This window comes from Stegastes partitus, unplaced genomic scaffold (assembly GCF_000690725.1).
Source record: "Stegastes partitus isolate 25-593 unplaced genomic scaffold, Stegastes_partitus-1.0.2 Scaffold301, whole genome shotgun sequence".
In the NCBI taxonomy this organism is placed as follows: domain Eukaryota; kingdom Metazoa; phylum Chordata; class Actinopteri; family Pomacentridae; genus Stegastes; species Stegastes partitus.
This window is the reverse complement of record NW_007578032.1, coordinates 538,803-554,842: the sequence shown is the minus strand read 5'-3', so window position 1 is coordinate 554,842 and position 16,040 is coordinate 538,803. Positions and strand designations below refer to the sequence as shown.

Genomic DNA, 16,040 nt, shown 5'->3' with positions numbered 1-16,040 from the left:
AGGAAGAAGAAGCGAAAGAAAACTTCTGTTCATCCACGAGAGAAAAACAGAAAAATAGATCATCGTAATTATTCTTTCACACAAGTTTCCACTGATAAAAATGTTTGTTATACCTTTAATAACCAACTATTTGTCTGTTGTGGTTTCGTGCACAGGTTACCCCAAAAAATAAACCAAGTAAAAAAAACCTACAACCTCATTTTCCTCTGGAGGCTACAAACCAGGTGCGTCACTTTCCATTTCTGACAAAAACAAAAAAGCCCACCCTTCAAAAAAAAAAAGAAAAAAAAAGAAATTCATTTTATCTTCTTTAACACACATGTCCACTTTATTTCCTCCTATGTAGAAATTAAGAGGAGGGGAGGAGGAAACAAAACACAACACCTTGAAAAAATTCAATTATCCATCCTTTTAAACTCTTTGTGCGCGGAATATTTTCCCCACCTCTAAGATGTTCCCCAAAGGTAGTGTCTGTTCCTGTGGTCTTCTTCAGAGGCTGCGTGTTAATAGCATTCCCCAGCAGATGCCTTTGTTTTATAGCGTCGAATCCAACCCTCCCGTCCCCCCCCACAACTCTTTTCCCGCTCAACCTCCCCCTTCAGCGCCACTCCTGAGAGTTATCTAGACTGGCCAGGCAGAGCGGCAAAAGGTTTTGTTAAATTACCTCCAGTAATTAGCCCCGGCACGTAAGGAATCGCTGCCGAGCCCTCACACACACACACACACACACACACACGCACGGCGGCCGCATGCTGCTTCGCTTTCATCCGCTGCATTCATCTCTGCTTTAGCGGCAGCCGGGGTGCAGTTTCCCCCCCCAGCAGCAACACGAGCGAGTCAAACTCCCCGTCGCTATGACTCACCAGGTACAGCCACTTCCGCTGAGCCAACTTTGATGAGTTTTTATTCACTCAGTTTTTTGTTTTTTTTCCCCTGTTTGCCAAGAAAATGTTTGCCAGCCTGTAATAGCGGCGCCATATTGCAACGTATTTGAACTAAACGCTGCAGGAAAAAAAAACAAAAAACAAAACAGATGTAAGAAGAAGAAGAGTTTGAGGATGGAGTAAGTTGAAGTGAGGTGAGATCAGACCGGACGCAGGAAAATATCGATCACAGTGAAACAACAAGGGCTGCCTTCAGCTTCTTTAACGCATTTTCAGATCAGTTTAACTCGACCTGGAAACAACAGCGGCGTCGAGCGGCTTTCTGCTGTCTGCTGCTTGGAATTCTGAGTGAGTATGATGGAATGATTTAGGAGCAGTTTGTTTAATAGAATCTGTGCTCCTTTTTCAAACAGCATTTTATGAAATTTGAACCCTAAAACCCACCAAAAGATTTAAACAGTGTGTTATTTGTTTTTAAAACTGCCAAAATTGCACCATTTATCAGAGTCGGAAGCGGTAAAAACAGCAAACTAATGGTTTGTTAAAAATGTATCTAATCTTATCATCCAAATATTTCATCCTAATCACTTTATTCTATTTGTCTCGTTTAAAAATCTACTAAAAATAAACAGTTTGGACTGGTTGGATTCTGTAAAAAACAAAAAATTCACCACTTCTTGTTGCAACCGTGAAGCCATCAGTGATGTACCTGTGACCAACAGCCACGTGATGGAAAATAGAAAACTTCTCGGCTGAACTGCAGGAAGTGTTTACACAGAGCAGAGAGGATATAGAGTCGTCCTCATATTCATATTCATCCTCTTCCATTAAAGAAAAGGCAAAATTCACAAAAGTCACTCAAATAATTAGAAACTGAAAAAAGTAATAATAAATAAAAATTTGCTAAATTATAATTTAGTGAAATAAGACATTGCTTTTGAACTGTGGTTGACAAGAATAATTAAAAAATAAAAAATAAATTAAAAACTGTCCCAGACAAATTAGAGCCCTTTGCTGATGAGCAGTGAAATCAGAACACCTGTCAACAGGTGCAGAAGTCTGACTGAGAGTTACAGAAAACACCTGATGGCAGTGATTGGATCAAAGGGTTGTTCAACTAAATATTAGTTTATGGGTCCTATCATGCTTGTTTGATTGTTTTTTTTTTGTTTGTTTTTTTTAAAAATATTTCTGTTGAACCACAATTCAAAAGCAACGTCATGATTTTCATTAAATTTTTAATTTATTATTACTTTTGTCAATTTCAACTTATTTCAGTGACAGCTGTTGTTTTTCCTTCTTTAATGGGAGGCTATGAATACATCTGAGGACGACTGTATAAGGTATATAAACAAATTAAAATGTAAGTAGAGGAGCATTTGTGGTAAGTAGAGTTAATTAGTTTTTCTTAAAACCAGCATTGGTAACACTTTTTCACACATGTTGATTCCATGTTGTTGTTCTTATTGTCGATTTTGTTATAACCTTCTGTGGTTTTTTACAATAATTGCTCGACGTTCTGACACTTTCCGACTCTGTTTGTTGGTTTTATCTGTAATATTTGTTTGCTTTAAGCCTCAAACAAGAAGAACCAGGAGACTAACTCGTAAAAACTTCTTTTGTTGTTCGATAGTTTGTTTTGTTTGTCGTCACTTCCTTATTCCGATCCGCTGTGGGCAGTTAATAGCTTTATCGCCTATTAATACTGAGACCAGACTTTAGTGTTAGTTGCACCCATGGGTGCAGTGACCGATGATTTCCTGCCTCCGGTTCTGTCGGGTTCTCAGTTAGAACGAGAGCATTAAAGTTGGTGAGTATAGGATCCTTACATTGTGAGTCAAATGTGCTTTTTCTTGCACTAATGTTCGTCCTTCATGTCTCCGTCACACACTAATCTAACGTTTGACTTGTAGAAGGTTACTCAAACTTCTCTCCAAACTGATGAGAGGCTTCCCGGGAACAAACATCTGCAAACGAATGAAATAAACTTCTGCGCTCAGCTCCATTGTGTTGAAGTGGAAGTTATTCATGAAAACTGAGTCACCAGCATCTACCTGCAGCATCTCTTACGTTTCCAGGCAGACAATGAGAGCACATTTTTCTTTTAAAGCAGCGCTTGGAGTGTCCTCTCTCCAGGTAACCAGGAGACGCTGCATGCAAAGCATTCCTGTAAGTATCGCGGGTGATTTATTTGTAGGTGCAAAAAAAAACAACTTCAGGGTTATAATTGTGCTATTTGTCGGAATAAAAAGGCCCAAACCTGCCTCCTTTCATCAAACATCACGGGGAAGATGTCTGAAGAATCTACAGTGTAAAATGTGGAGCTGGTTTCTTTTTAATTCTGGATTTACCAGACAGACGTCTTTACTATGCAGCTCAGAAATGACCAGAATTTGAACATCACTCTTTTTCTTGCAGCCCTGTCTCCCAAAAATCACTCTTCTACAACTACACTGCATTGTCATTTCTGTTTTAAACAAAATGTTGTTGTTTTTGGAGTTCAAAAAAGCCACAAAAGCCCCATAAGTGAGACCTTTGTTCTGAGAGTTCTGTTAAACTTTTATTTGCTGTTTGGCTACACTGTGAGGGAAAAAAAAAGTGTTTTTAAATGTAATGTTTTAACATTTTACTGTAATTTTGCAGATCTTTATTGTTTTGATAAATTGCAGACAATAAATAATTAAATTAAAGGGGAAAAAATTAAATGTTAACACTAAAAAATGGACCCAAAATGTAAAATACTACTACTACTACTACTACTAATAATAATAATAATGATAACAATAATAATAATAATGTTATTGTCAATGTCATTTTACAGAAAAGCATATTTATTAAGTAATAACAAAAATGTTATTTTATAGATTTTCTCTCTTTTTTTTTGGACTAAATTACAGATAATATCAAGTAAATAACGCAAAAAGTATAAATTTACATGTTGACTGTAAAACAAAAAACAGCAATTTGTTGTTTTACAATGTGTGGCTGTAATATTATATATTTTTTCTGTATTTAATCAGCTAAAATTATTATTATTTTACAGGTTTACTAAGGATTGAAAAATGGTAAATCATTTTAAAAAATAATCTGTATTTTTACAAAAGTCATTTGTTCTTTACAACGTGTGACCATAAAATTACACATTTCTTTCTGTATTTTGTGAAAAATAAAACACTTTAGCAGCCATTTCCTGCTTCTTTCCCATTTGTGTTTGGTTTTGTGGAGTTGTTTAGTTTTTTTTTTTGTTTTTTTTTAAACATTACAGCATTAATTTATTTTTTCTGTCCCTCTTGCTGCCAATTTTTCTCGTGTTTTTACAGATTCTATTCATATTTTTTCAGTGAAGCTTTAGGCATCACAACTCCATGGTTGGTTTTAGGAAGACCTCACGCTTTGGTCAACACTTTCACAACAATAACTACTTGATTGGGTTTAGAAAACAGCACCTTTCGGGTTAAAATACATCCCTTTAAAACAGGTGTTATTTTTTTATTTTTCTAACTTGCGATTGGTTGGCTAGAAAGGAGTGACAGTAGAGCAACAAAATAAAGGGCAAAGTTGTGCCGATGTGAAGCGTATTCGTGAAACGTCCCTCAAAACGTCAACGAGATGCAGTTTAGCTGTGAAGCAAAGTAATCTGGAGGCAGCTGGTGCAGAAATCTGCTAAATGCATGTAATTGAATGGAAAATACTTCAAGCTCAGGTGATAAAGGTACAGCAGAGTGGCGTTAGATATAACAGTCCCCGCTGCCCCCGACTCTTTCTTGCCTCGCGTCTTGCCGATTTCCCCCCGTCCCACGGTATCTATGAATAAAAGCCGAGGAGAAGGCGTCACAGAGGTAATCATCTGCCTGTGATGCCGGGGCAGCGGGCTCCATTTGGCAGAAGCTGAGTGAATATATCTCATCGGCGGAGCAAGTTTGGACTTCCCATCGAGACTATAAACAACTTTAATGATCTTCAGCTCGCTGTGCGGCGCCCGGCCTCCCGTACGCTCTGATTGCGGGTCTTAATACACCACTGTAGCATCCTGATAAAACAGCACGGAAACAAGGGGAAGGACCTGCTCCGAGTCGCTCAATCTGAGCCGGGAGGAGATAGGATGGCGCGCACTCACCGTCTGAGTAGGTGAAGGCACAGAAAGCTGAGGAGGAAGATCTAAATTGGATCTCTGCTCCTGCCCTGATGGAGAGGAGGAGAGCAGGCCGGCAGAGAATGCAAGAAAAGACGACTGGAGCCCAGAGAAGAAAAGCTAATGCGGAGACGGAGGAGGAGGCGGCGGAGGTGGGCCCAGATTCCACAGCATCTTTTCTGTCTTCGCCGCGGCACATCGTGTTGCACACAAACACCCACGGAAGAAAAAAAAAACACACACACACACACAGCAGCGCAGACAGAATGCATATGAGCGCACACAGCCACACAAACAGCAGCAGATAAGGCCAACAGAAAAACCCCAGACAGCTGATAGCATCGGTGGAGGGCTGGTAAATTAGAGGAGGACACTATGGTAAAGTAGGGATGTCGGACGGGAGACGAGAGAGGAGGGGAAGAAAAGAAGAGGAAGGGTACAAAGAAAAGGATGGAAATGGAGCAAAAAAAGGAAGAAAACAACAAAAAAACAGAGTGAACAGACTAGACGAAGGAAGCAGAGGTGGGAAAAGAGAAAAAAAACATCGAAACAGGACAAAAGAAATACTTGAAATGAGAAGAAAACTGGTAAATACTTAAAAAATAGAGAAGGAAACAGAGAAATAGAAGAAGGGTGAAAGAAATCAGTCAGACGGGAGACGAGAGAGAAGAGAGAAGATATAAAGGAATGCATGGAAAGAGTCAAAATGGAGCCAAAAAAAGATGAAAAAACAGAAGAGAAGAACAAGCGAGGTGAAAAAACAAGAGCTAAAAGTGGAAAACAGAACCAGAGGTGAGGAAAGGAAGAACAAAAACAGAGGAAAAGAAGAACTGGAAAGAGATGAAAACTGTAGAATACACAAAAAGAAGAGAAGAAAACAGAACAAATCTGCAAAACAGAAGAAGAAGGAGGAGGATAGTGATGACAGGATGATGAGAAAGGGAGGAAAAGAACTGACAAAAGATGATTAAAAAAACTGAAGAGAAGACATGAAAACAGGACACTATGGTAAAGTAAGGATGTCAGATGGGAGACGAAAGAGAAAAGACATAAAGAAAAGGATAGAAAGAGTCAAAAAAAATAAATGGAGACGACAAATAAAGTTAAGGACAATATAGTGAACATTAACGGCAAAAATTAAGGTGAACAAAAGAGTATAAATAGAGACCAGAACAAGAGGAGGGGGGTAGAAAAAAAACAGAAATCAAAAAGCAACAAGAAGGAAAGAGAACAAAGCTGCAGCACAGAGAAACAGAAGAAGAGAAAAGGAGGAAAAAAGAGAAGAGCTGGCAAAGAAAAGGTGGTAAAAATAAAGACGTCTGATGGGAGACGAGAGAGAAAAGATGAAAAAGAAAAGGACAGAACGAGTCAAAAAAAGAGAGGAGAACAAAAAACATGGGGACGATAAATAATGTGGCCGAGACGCGTGAAGAGAAAAGAGGAGAAAGAAATCTAAAAACAGGAGAAAAGAAAGCTGAGAAACAGAAAAGATGATTAAAAACCAGAGGAGAGGAGATGAAAACAGGACAAAATAGTAAAGCAAAGAAAGAAAGAAAAAAAAAAGGACAGTAAAAGATGATAAATCGCAAAGAACACGAGGGGGAAAGGAGCATAAAAGAGGAGGAGGAGGCGTTTAGAGCAGCCGAGGAGTGAAGCCTGTGAACATGTGATTATTGCTGATCTTCCTCAGGGGCCCGGCAGCCTTTGGTAACCTTGCGCTGCAGAGCCCAGTCCCCCTGGAGATGCATGGACCCTGTCAGAGCCGAGGGGCCCCCGAACGGCCCCGCCGTCCTGCACCGCATCTGCATTCAGGGCTCATCCATCACCGGGCGCGCCGTCGCAGGTACGCCGGCTCTCGCAGTTTCTACAACTCTGCACGCTTTTCTCACTTTTTAAATGTTTCCTGCCGCCGGTATCTGCATTTAAATCTGCTCCAACTCTGCTTCAACTCTTCTGCTCGGTAATGAAGTCTTCTCAGCCGCCACCCCCCAAACTCTGCTTGACCTTTATGTTTAAATGCAGCGTTCAGTGCTTCCGTCTCCGGCTTTAAAATATGCCCATTTCTGTACGTTCGACACCCCCGTTGTGGGCTGATCGTCTGCGTTCGACGAGTTCGTGCTCGTGTAAGTCTGGAGCTGCAGCGCTTGCATACTGAGAAAAGAGAATTAAACGGACTGAATACTGAATTAAGTCGATCCAAATTAAGCTAAAATGTAATATTACACTGTTACAAGCTGGTTGCACCTAAATCAGCTGATTCCTGTCAAATAAGCATTGCTGCAACTTAGTTTTAGGGAAAGTCAAGTTGAACGTTCTTATTTTTCCAATGAAAACATTGAGTAAGAACATAATTTGGCCATTTGGTCCATCATTCTTTACTTTTCTGCATTTTGTAATCCAACTGGAAGATAATGGCAGTTGAGGTATAAAAGGATGTAAACTTAATTTTCGCACTTTTGCCGAAATTAAAATACCAATTTAAATGGACAAAGTGAAAGAAAACAGTTAAAAACAGTGATGTTTAAGTTTAACAAGTAATATTTATGCCACTAGTTCAAGTTCAATCCTTTGATTCTTCTCAGATAAGCATTGTTGGAGCCTAATTTTAGGAAAAGTCAAGTTGTAGAGTTCACTTTTTCCAATGTAAATATTAAGTAAAACATGATATCACCATTTGGCCCATCATAAGTTACTTTTCTGTACTTTGTAATCCAACTGGAACATAATGGCAGTTGGGTTGCAGTAAAAAAACACTAAAGAGCCAAAGATATAATCCAAATTTTTACACTTTCACCGGAATAAGAACATCAGTTTAAAGAGACAAAGTTTAATTTCACGTTGATGGAACCCATAAAAGTAAATGAGATCCGTTCGAAACTCTACTTCACTTCACCTACAGCTCCAACACACCAGAGTGTGAAAGGTGCTGCACAAATGAGTTTATCATTATTATTAAAACCTACTACCATATTTTTGCAACTGAATCTGCTCAAAGATTAGGCCGATAAGTTAGTGAGGTCAGCTTATCCCAACGGCTCCAAAGAAATGGGCAAATTATGAGTAATTGGTTCAGGTGCCTTGGGAACTCTGCAGAAATGGTCAATTTATCCAAAAAAACTACCACTTTAATGTTAATTGGACTTGCCCGGGTTTGAGATATTTGCATCTGCCTCCACATTGAACCGAAGAGCAGATTTCTTGGAACTAATACATTTGTGGTGGAAATGTACTGTTAGGAGCTCTTGTTAATGTTTAACCATGTATTCAGGGTATTGGTTTTTTTATGGGATAATCTTTTACTTTTAAGCTGTTATCTTGGTCATAATAACAACTAGCCATTCATGTTGCGTCTTGTTTTTTTCACAACAGTTGAGATCTTTTGGATTTTCCTTCATTAAATATGATAATACTTGCATATTTACCACACTGACCTTTATATCAGTGAATAACACCTACAGTATAATTGTTATGGTTGTACATGTATTTCACAATAAAGTGTTGGCAGTACTGACTGTTTTTTGTAATTGTGGAGTGGAGACTGATCCAAACCATGATGGCTGGATACTACATGATGTAGAAATTGGGAATTTTTTTTGCATAGGTAATGAACCAGGCCAATGTTTGCCCAAATGGACCACTTTGCGTTGGACCCAACAGAGTTTAGATTCACCACCACCTACTTACAAACAGGCCACCTGAACTCGTCTTTTAACCACAAATTTTGCATCCAAGAAAAGCAAATCCAGTGTTTTCTGCTTGTGATTTATACCAAGTTGGATGTCAAAGCTATGCTGCAGACAATGCAGAAATAATCTTGAAATCCAGACTACTCTTTGACGTTTGAGGTATCATCGGAACGAGTAGATTCTTTTGATATGTGGTAGACCAGTATCATGAAACATCGCTGCCTCTGGAACTTATTCAGTCGAGAATCACAAGTGTGAAAAATGAGTGAGGAAATTCGCAAAAACACAGCGTTGCAGAAGTTTGATCCGTCTTCGTAAGTTAGGATGAGATAAGCCTTTATTAATCCCACAGTGGGGAAATTTGCAAGGTTTCAGCAGCAAAGACAGCGCCAAACATTCAGGAAATGAAAAAATAAAAACAAACCAAGATATACCCAAGTACTAATTACAGGAATGTTGCTACTGTCTCTGTATGTACAAATATGCACATTAGTGAAGCTCTGGTTCTGGTTTCTTGCTATATATTAGCATATCACTGTAGACATACCTTAATATTAATGTAGTATTTGCATTGCATAGAGGTTGCTGGGTTGTCTCAGGTTGTGACTATGAATAAATTTGATGTAAATCCAAAATTATCTTTCTCGCCGACACATTGTCGCACAGACAAGCGACTAGCATTGTTAGAAAGGTCGAGTCGTGCGGTTTCATTTGATGTGTGCTATATCTTACCGCGATATATAATTCAGGAGAGATTCAGCAGAGATGTGAATTCGGAGTGCGTCCGTTGGGGTTTAAGGGTTGAAGCTGCAGCAGCCGGTCAAAACCAAAAATCAACATTCACTCGCGGCTTCACCAGGGATTCAAAAGTCTTCTGTTTAACCTATTAAAGCACCATGTCCTGCTGCCTAAAGTGGACTTTGTTGATCTTTACTTCCATTTCACCTGATCTAAAAAGACCTGGACTTGGACTGGCTAAAGCCTTCTGCCACAGTTGAGATCTTCTGAAACCCTAAAACGAAGCCAAGTGGAGGTTCAGGAGTTCACTTTCCTCTCAGACCACTTGAATTACAAATACACTGAAGGGTTAGTTTGGAATTGTGAAGCCGAATAAACACCGCCCACCCCGGCTTTGATCTCCCGATGTTCTAGGAAAGCGTAGAAAGGGACTCACGCTTCATCTGTTTCTATTTTAATCATGGTAATTGTCCCTCCAGACTTAGTTCTTCTGACTGAATTAATTCTGTTGTCGGGAGACAGCAGGTGTTTTCTGTTCACACGAAAGGCGCCACGTTCCTTCCACTTGCTTCTTCACTGGCAGATTTGACACCGTTAAGACTCTTTTCTGCTTGCCGACATAATTAAAGTCTCTCGCTAATCATTGTTCGAATCCCTAAAAACTCATCAGAGCAACATGTTAACTCGTTGCCTTTTACATGACTAATTCTTTCTGAACTTAATGTACGTCTACACTGTTGTGCACATCCATGAAGTTCGAGCACACTCACCTTAAACTCTGCTCAAACACTGTTAAACTACTTTAGGCTACACAAGTTGTAATGCAGTCAGGTTTGCTACGCAGATTGAATCAGCAATGTTTCTTGGTGTATTAGTTTCAAAATGGAAATGCTCTATCGTGGTGTTAATTGCTGATTTTACTCACATTCTTACTTCTAGCATAAAAAAAACACCATATGGACAAGTTCAAAAGGTAAAACAAACTCAGAAATGGTCTTTAAATACATGAATATAACATTAAGTGGCCAATTTGGAAGGTTTTCCGCATAAAGTTGTTCACATTGCTTGTGTAATTCGGAGGTAATTTGGATTTTTTTTCCCATGCACCAGAAAAAGCTCCATTCATCCCAATATAGTGGGAGGTTTCACAGATTTCTCAGTGTCTTGGTGGCAACATATGTGCTTTTGGGTTTTGTGGCATTTCTGTAAGTCGAGAAACACGAAGACGTCTGTTATCACCAAGAACCTACAACAACAGTAGTCGACGTAATTATTTCCAAATATTTAACATGAAACTCCATCCGAAACCAGTTTAAACACACCTTTAATTTCTTTCTTTCTGGTCTTGAACGTGCATAAACCGCTAACTCACGCTTAGTTTTGGGGAATTAAATTAAAATCCCCGCCTGACTACATTCGTTTGAACGCGACTCTGCGATCCAGTCTAACAAAACAAGGCCCCAACAGTTGCATGTTTTCCATCTCGAGCCACGTTTTAAGAAACCCTAAGCCCCGTCTTACCATCGACTCCGTCTTCCAGCGTGTACATCGCTCTCCTATATGAATGACTTTGCTCCAACAAGCTGTATAATCATATTGACAGAAGGTGCTACCTTCAATTTCTCTCCTCGTCTTTCAAAAACACAGATGGTTCGATGCACCAAAACAAGGCTGCTCAGCGAGATGACTCGATTATTATCCCCTAATGGTCTCTATTTTCATGCCAGCAAACATTTCTTGCGAGTAGGTGTTTATTTACTTGTACAAATAAAGATGTTGGAACAAAACTCTTATCTGATTTCTAAGTATAGTCTACATTACCTTATTCTCATCTGCATGTATTTGACTCCGGGGTTAACTGAATTCGCTCCCATTAGAATTCACAGGCTACCTGCAATAACTGGATATAGCTGGTATAATGTGCTGGGTTACTCGTCGTCATCAACCGGCCTTCACTGTATTGACCCTCATTAGGTGAAGTGGACCAGCACCACTCTTCTTACTAAAGTGAGCTCGGTCCGCCCTCCGTTGTTTGCAGAAAAACCACCTTGAAGACTTCACTCAAAAATGACGCAAAGCAGATGACGAGAAGAATATGTAAGTGTAATCAAACTGCAGCTGAGACCGAGCTCCCACTTGAGGGGAGATGAGCGACGCTGGCAGTGATGGATGGAGCTTCCCAGCTTGTGGCGCTGTCAGCCCAGACTAAAGGTAGGTCCCCAGGGCCCGGCGGTGATTGCTTTAAGAAAAGGTTGCGCTCACCTTGACGTTTCCTCCTATCAGGTCAGGCGGCTCTTCGTCCGTCTCCAAGGCGACGTTGATGGTGGCGAAAGGCCGGCTGGCCATCTGCTGCATCTCCCTCAGCAGTTGCTAAGAAAAAGGGAAGAAGAAGGAGAGGAGTGTGAAGGTCAGCGACAGGTAAACACAAGACCGTCGATTCTCCAATCCGCTGCCCGTCATGTTGGCAACGTGTTTCATCTCCGGTTAGCGAGCGGAACTTATCAAAACACGGTGGAGTGTTTTAAACCCACTGAACTCCAGGCAGTAGCTGGGTGTTTGTACTCACTTTAGACTCATTTTTCACTGCAATATAAAGTCCAGCACCTCTATGGAAACAGAACAACCATGAATAGAAGTAGCAGGAATTCAGGTCTGTCTTCTGTGCAGTATGACACAGTTATAATGCCATATATATATTTTTTTTGGTTATTTATTTATTTATTTTTTTAAACAAAAACTAAAAAAAAAAAAACTTGGAATGAGCATGTGCAACAATGTGTGTGCTCCCAGATGATACCAATGCTAGAAAAAGTGACGGCATACTGAAGATATTTTACTACGTAAGTTTTTACAAACTGTTTTTTTTACACCAGTCTGCACATCAACCTTAAGATAACGTTTCACCATGCTAGATGTTCAGCTGCATTTGTCATATTTTGCTCAAGTAGGACCTTATTTTGCTCTTGTTGCCTCCAATTGTTTTTCCAAATATTCACAAGTGGTACCAATACCGTAAAAAATAGCAGTTCTACACACTATAGATATTTTGATACTCTCTTTCTTAGAACCTCTATAAATATTCAAGATTTAAGATTAACTTTATTTTCCGAGGTGTGGGAAATTAGTCTTGGGCTATTTCACCCATGCTGCAGCCAACACAAGCAGACACAAACAGGGACAATACAGTAGATAGAATAAATAAATGTATGCATACATCAAGTAAAAGCAGAATAAAATGAATATCCCAGTCGAATTTCATGAGTCCAAACAACAACAACAAAAAAAACTATTAGAGCTATTTTACTTAGTGATTAACTTTTCACACTACTATGCAAATCAACACCAGACAGATGTTTCACCATGCTGAATGTATCTCTCAACAACTTCTTGACAACTGCTCCTCTTTATATCATGTAGCACAAAATCCAATTTTCCAACTTTGTCACCAGTATTAGGAGAAACAAAAGGTGACTCTACAGTATTTAAACTGTAGAGATTTAATTAGTTAAACACAGCCTGCAGTTCAACCTAGTTCAGGCCTTTTTTTGTGTGTGAAAATGACCGTTAGTTGCAACCGAGTCCCTAACAGTTCCACAGTTTTATTGACTCTCTTTCGTTTTTGTTTCCACCTACTCCTGAGGGAGATATTTGTCTCTTTAGCGAGCAAACGCTCCACTATGTTCCCCAACTTGTTGCTAACTGTATTTGTCTGCCGTTTGATGCATGATGTGAAGTTTATACTGCTCGCTGCAGCTGAAAATGAGACAGAGGAGAGAGCCAAAACTGTGAAGTTGTTAGCAGAAAAAAAAACTCACAAAAAAAAAGAAATAAAAAAAGCTTCCAAATCTCTCATGCGGGCTAATTTAGCGTTAAACTAGAGTTGCATCCATCAACTCGGCTGTAAATATGAATATTAATCAATGCAGCTTTGAGGTTCAAAAATAATCATTATCCAGAACGGTGCGCTTACATATTATAAATCAGTAATCATTGATTTGCAGCATTGGGTTTCCGCTCACAACCTTGCAACAAAAAGGAACTCACGGTAGCTTAGAACTAATCTATTAAATACCAGAATTACCAGGCGTTAACCATTTGTAAAGCCTTGTTTGCAATGTAAAATACTTGTGTTATTGCTGACCCTGGGTAAAAATCACATTATATAAACATATTGTATGCTTTGTATTACAAATCTTTACATGCACACTACTGCAGAATTGTCACATGCGTACAATGGAGGGAGAACTATTTCGCTCCAGTGTCCCTGTATAATCTAACATAGAATGGAAAGAATCCAGAACAAGTACCGTCAAACTGTACTTGAATAATTGTACTTTGTGGTAACTTTTCACCACTGCAAGGCAGCGACAGAGTCTCATTTTGCTCTGATTTATAACGTGGACCTTGGCCAAAGAAAAAAGGGAGGAGGGAGGAGATTATGAGGAGGGAAGGCAGAGGACAGGGAGGCTAAAGAAAGAGAATGGACAAGGAAATGAGGTGAATTAGAATAAGAAGAATAGAGTGGGGGGGGGAGAGAATAAGGGGGATCGGAAAGACCACGATAAACAAGGCGCCGCGCCGCGTTGTCGACTGTCAAAGCAGCCAAAGTGCTATGAATAGAGAAACAAACAGCATCAACTGTCAAGACACCAAGACCTGAATACCGGCAGCGAGGCCCTTGAAACAAAAACACCTGCAATCATCGCACGAGCAGGAAAAATACTGACAGAAATGAGACGTGGGGGCGGGAGGTGGGGGGATGTCAAACATGTGGGGGAACAAAGGGATGCTTGTTTGAAACGGCGCTTGGGCTCCGTGATCAGAAGAAGTTTGACTCGATCCGAAGGCCTCTGTCTCATTACGGCGAGTCACTGCGAGGTGCAAGCAAAGGGCAGTGATGCAATTCGACTCGAAATCACGCCGAGCAGGAATCACACCTGGTATCGGCTCGACAAGAGGGTCTCTCGGTGAACTCCTCAACAGCTTTCAATTAATCCGCTCGTCATCCCCGCGAGGCCGTCGATCGGCGTTATTGACACGTTAGCGCTTTCTGCCCAAATGCAACGCCTCATAATCGTATCCGTAACAGAAATAGCTTGAGGGACCGTTTCTCTGTACAGTAAAGTCTTATAAGAAGGAGGAAAAAAAAAAGGGGGTCTAAATGAAACGTCGTGGATTCTCTTTGTGGAGCGAGCCAACTCATTAAATTCTCGCGTGTCTGCGGATGTGTGCCTGTATCCAAATCGCTCCGCTCTGATGTAGCACCTGGGAGAGGAGGAGCTGAACCCTTATTTTACTTGAGTCACTACTTTTCAGAGGAACGTTTTCGGGGGGAAATATGCTTATTTGCACTCTCTCTTAGTAATAAAATGGGATTGATAACACTCTGCTGTCCATTAAATATTAAGCTCATAGCCGGAAGGAAGTTGGCGAGAAACAGCGATCCTGGTTCTGTCCGAAGGTGGCAAAATGTGTCAGCACCTCCACAGCCCACTAATGAACATGTTAAACTGAAACTGTCACCTGAATCCAGCTTCGCATTGACCACACGAACCTGAATGGATCTCATTATCCAGGTCTTTAACCATTCGAAGTCCACGAGGGAACAGCTGGTCAATGAAAAAGGTGTTTAAACAATTCGGAAATTGACTCAAACAAGAAATTGATCAAGTAAAAATACAAAACATTTAGTAAATAGCCATTTATTCATCCATTGTCTTTCTAAGGAGGGCATTCCAGCCATTGTGTTCCCAAGCAGTTCCTCATAGGGAATCTGTACCCAGGCTGGATGAGCTACGTAATCCCTGTAGCAACTTCTAGGTCTACCCTGGGGTCTCCTACAAGTTGCCTGGAAAACCTCCAAAGTAAGGCTAGCAAGATCTGTAAGATTGAGTCGCGTCATCCCACTAAGGAAACTCATTTTGGCCACTTGTATCCGCAAACTGATTCAGTTGGTCATGACCATAGGTGAGGTTTACGGTACAGCATGAACTAATACTGACGGCGCACCAATTTGGTAACTACAGATTCTTAACTATGACCATAAACCTAAATTTATTCAATTCCATAATACAGGTTTTTTTTTGGCAAAATTAGAGCAAATTCTGAGACTTAATGCCTCCATTCAACCCTGGCATCCGATCACAAGTGGACAGTTCTAAATACAGATGTAAATGCACCCAAGACGCCTTGAGATCCGACCGCTCAGACCACATCCGGAGGTGTTGAGGGTTGCATATGTCCACATTCTTTATGCAGTGTTTAAAGGACCACCTGCTCAACTCACGTCCTCTACGAAGTGGAAGTACATACTTATTGTCATTCAAAAATGGCATAAGATGGCTTTGTTAATGGTGTCTGAAAATTCAGAGATATCCGATACTCTTCTTGGCACACTATCGAGGCAAAACTCCTGTAATGTCCTGAGGTGTCTAAAAAAGAAGATTTAGCGTAAATGACCTGAACTGGATCACGCACAGGTTTTTTTAAGCCACAACAACACATTCATTGCTCTTTGCCACCCTACCTGCCATATTTCATCCTTTAACTTCTTCCTCTGACCCAAAAATTCAATTAAAGTTGACGAGTCACCGTTTTACC

At 40.2% G+C, this 16,040-nt stretch overlaps 1 protein-coding gene across 1 annotated transcript in view; it reads right to left on the bottom strand.

Annotated features, from left to right (window-relative positions):
• The window catches only part of atrn (attractin), a 197,954-nt gene that overhangs the window by 15,067 nt on the left and 166,847 nt on the right, over positions 1-16,040 (bottom strand). The window contains exon 27 of the mRNA XM_008283190.1: positions 11,703-11,810. Coding sequence (XP_008281412.1) covers positions 11,703-11,810 — 108 coding nt within the window. The remainder of the gene's footprint in view (positions 1-11,702; positions 11,811-16,040) is intronic.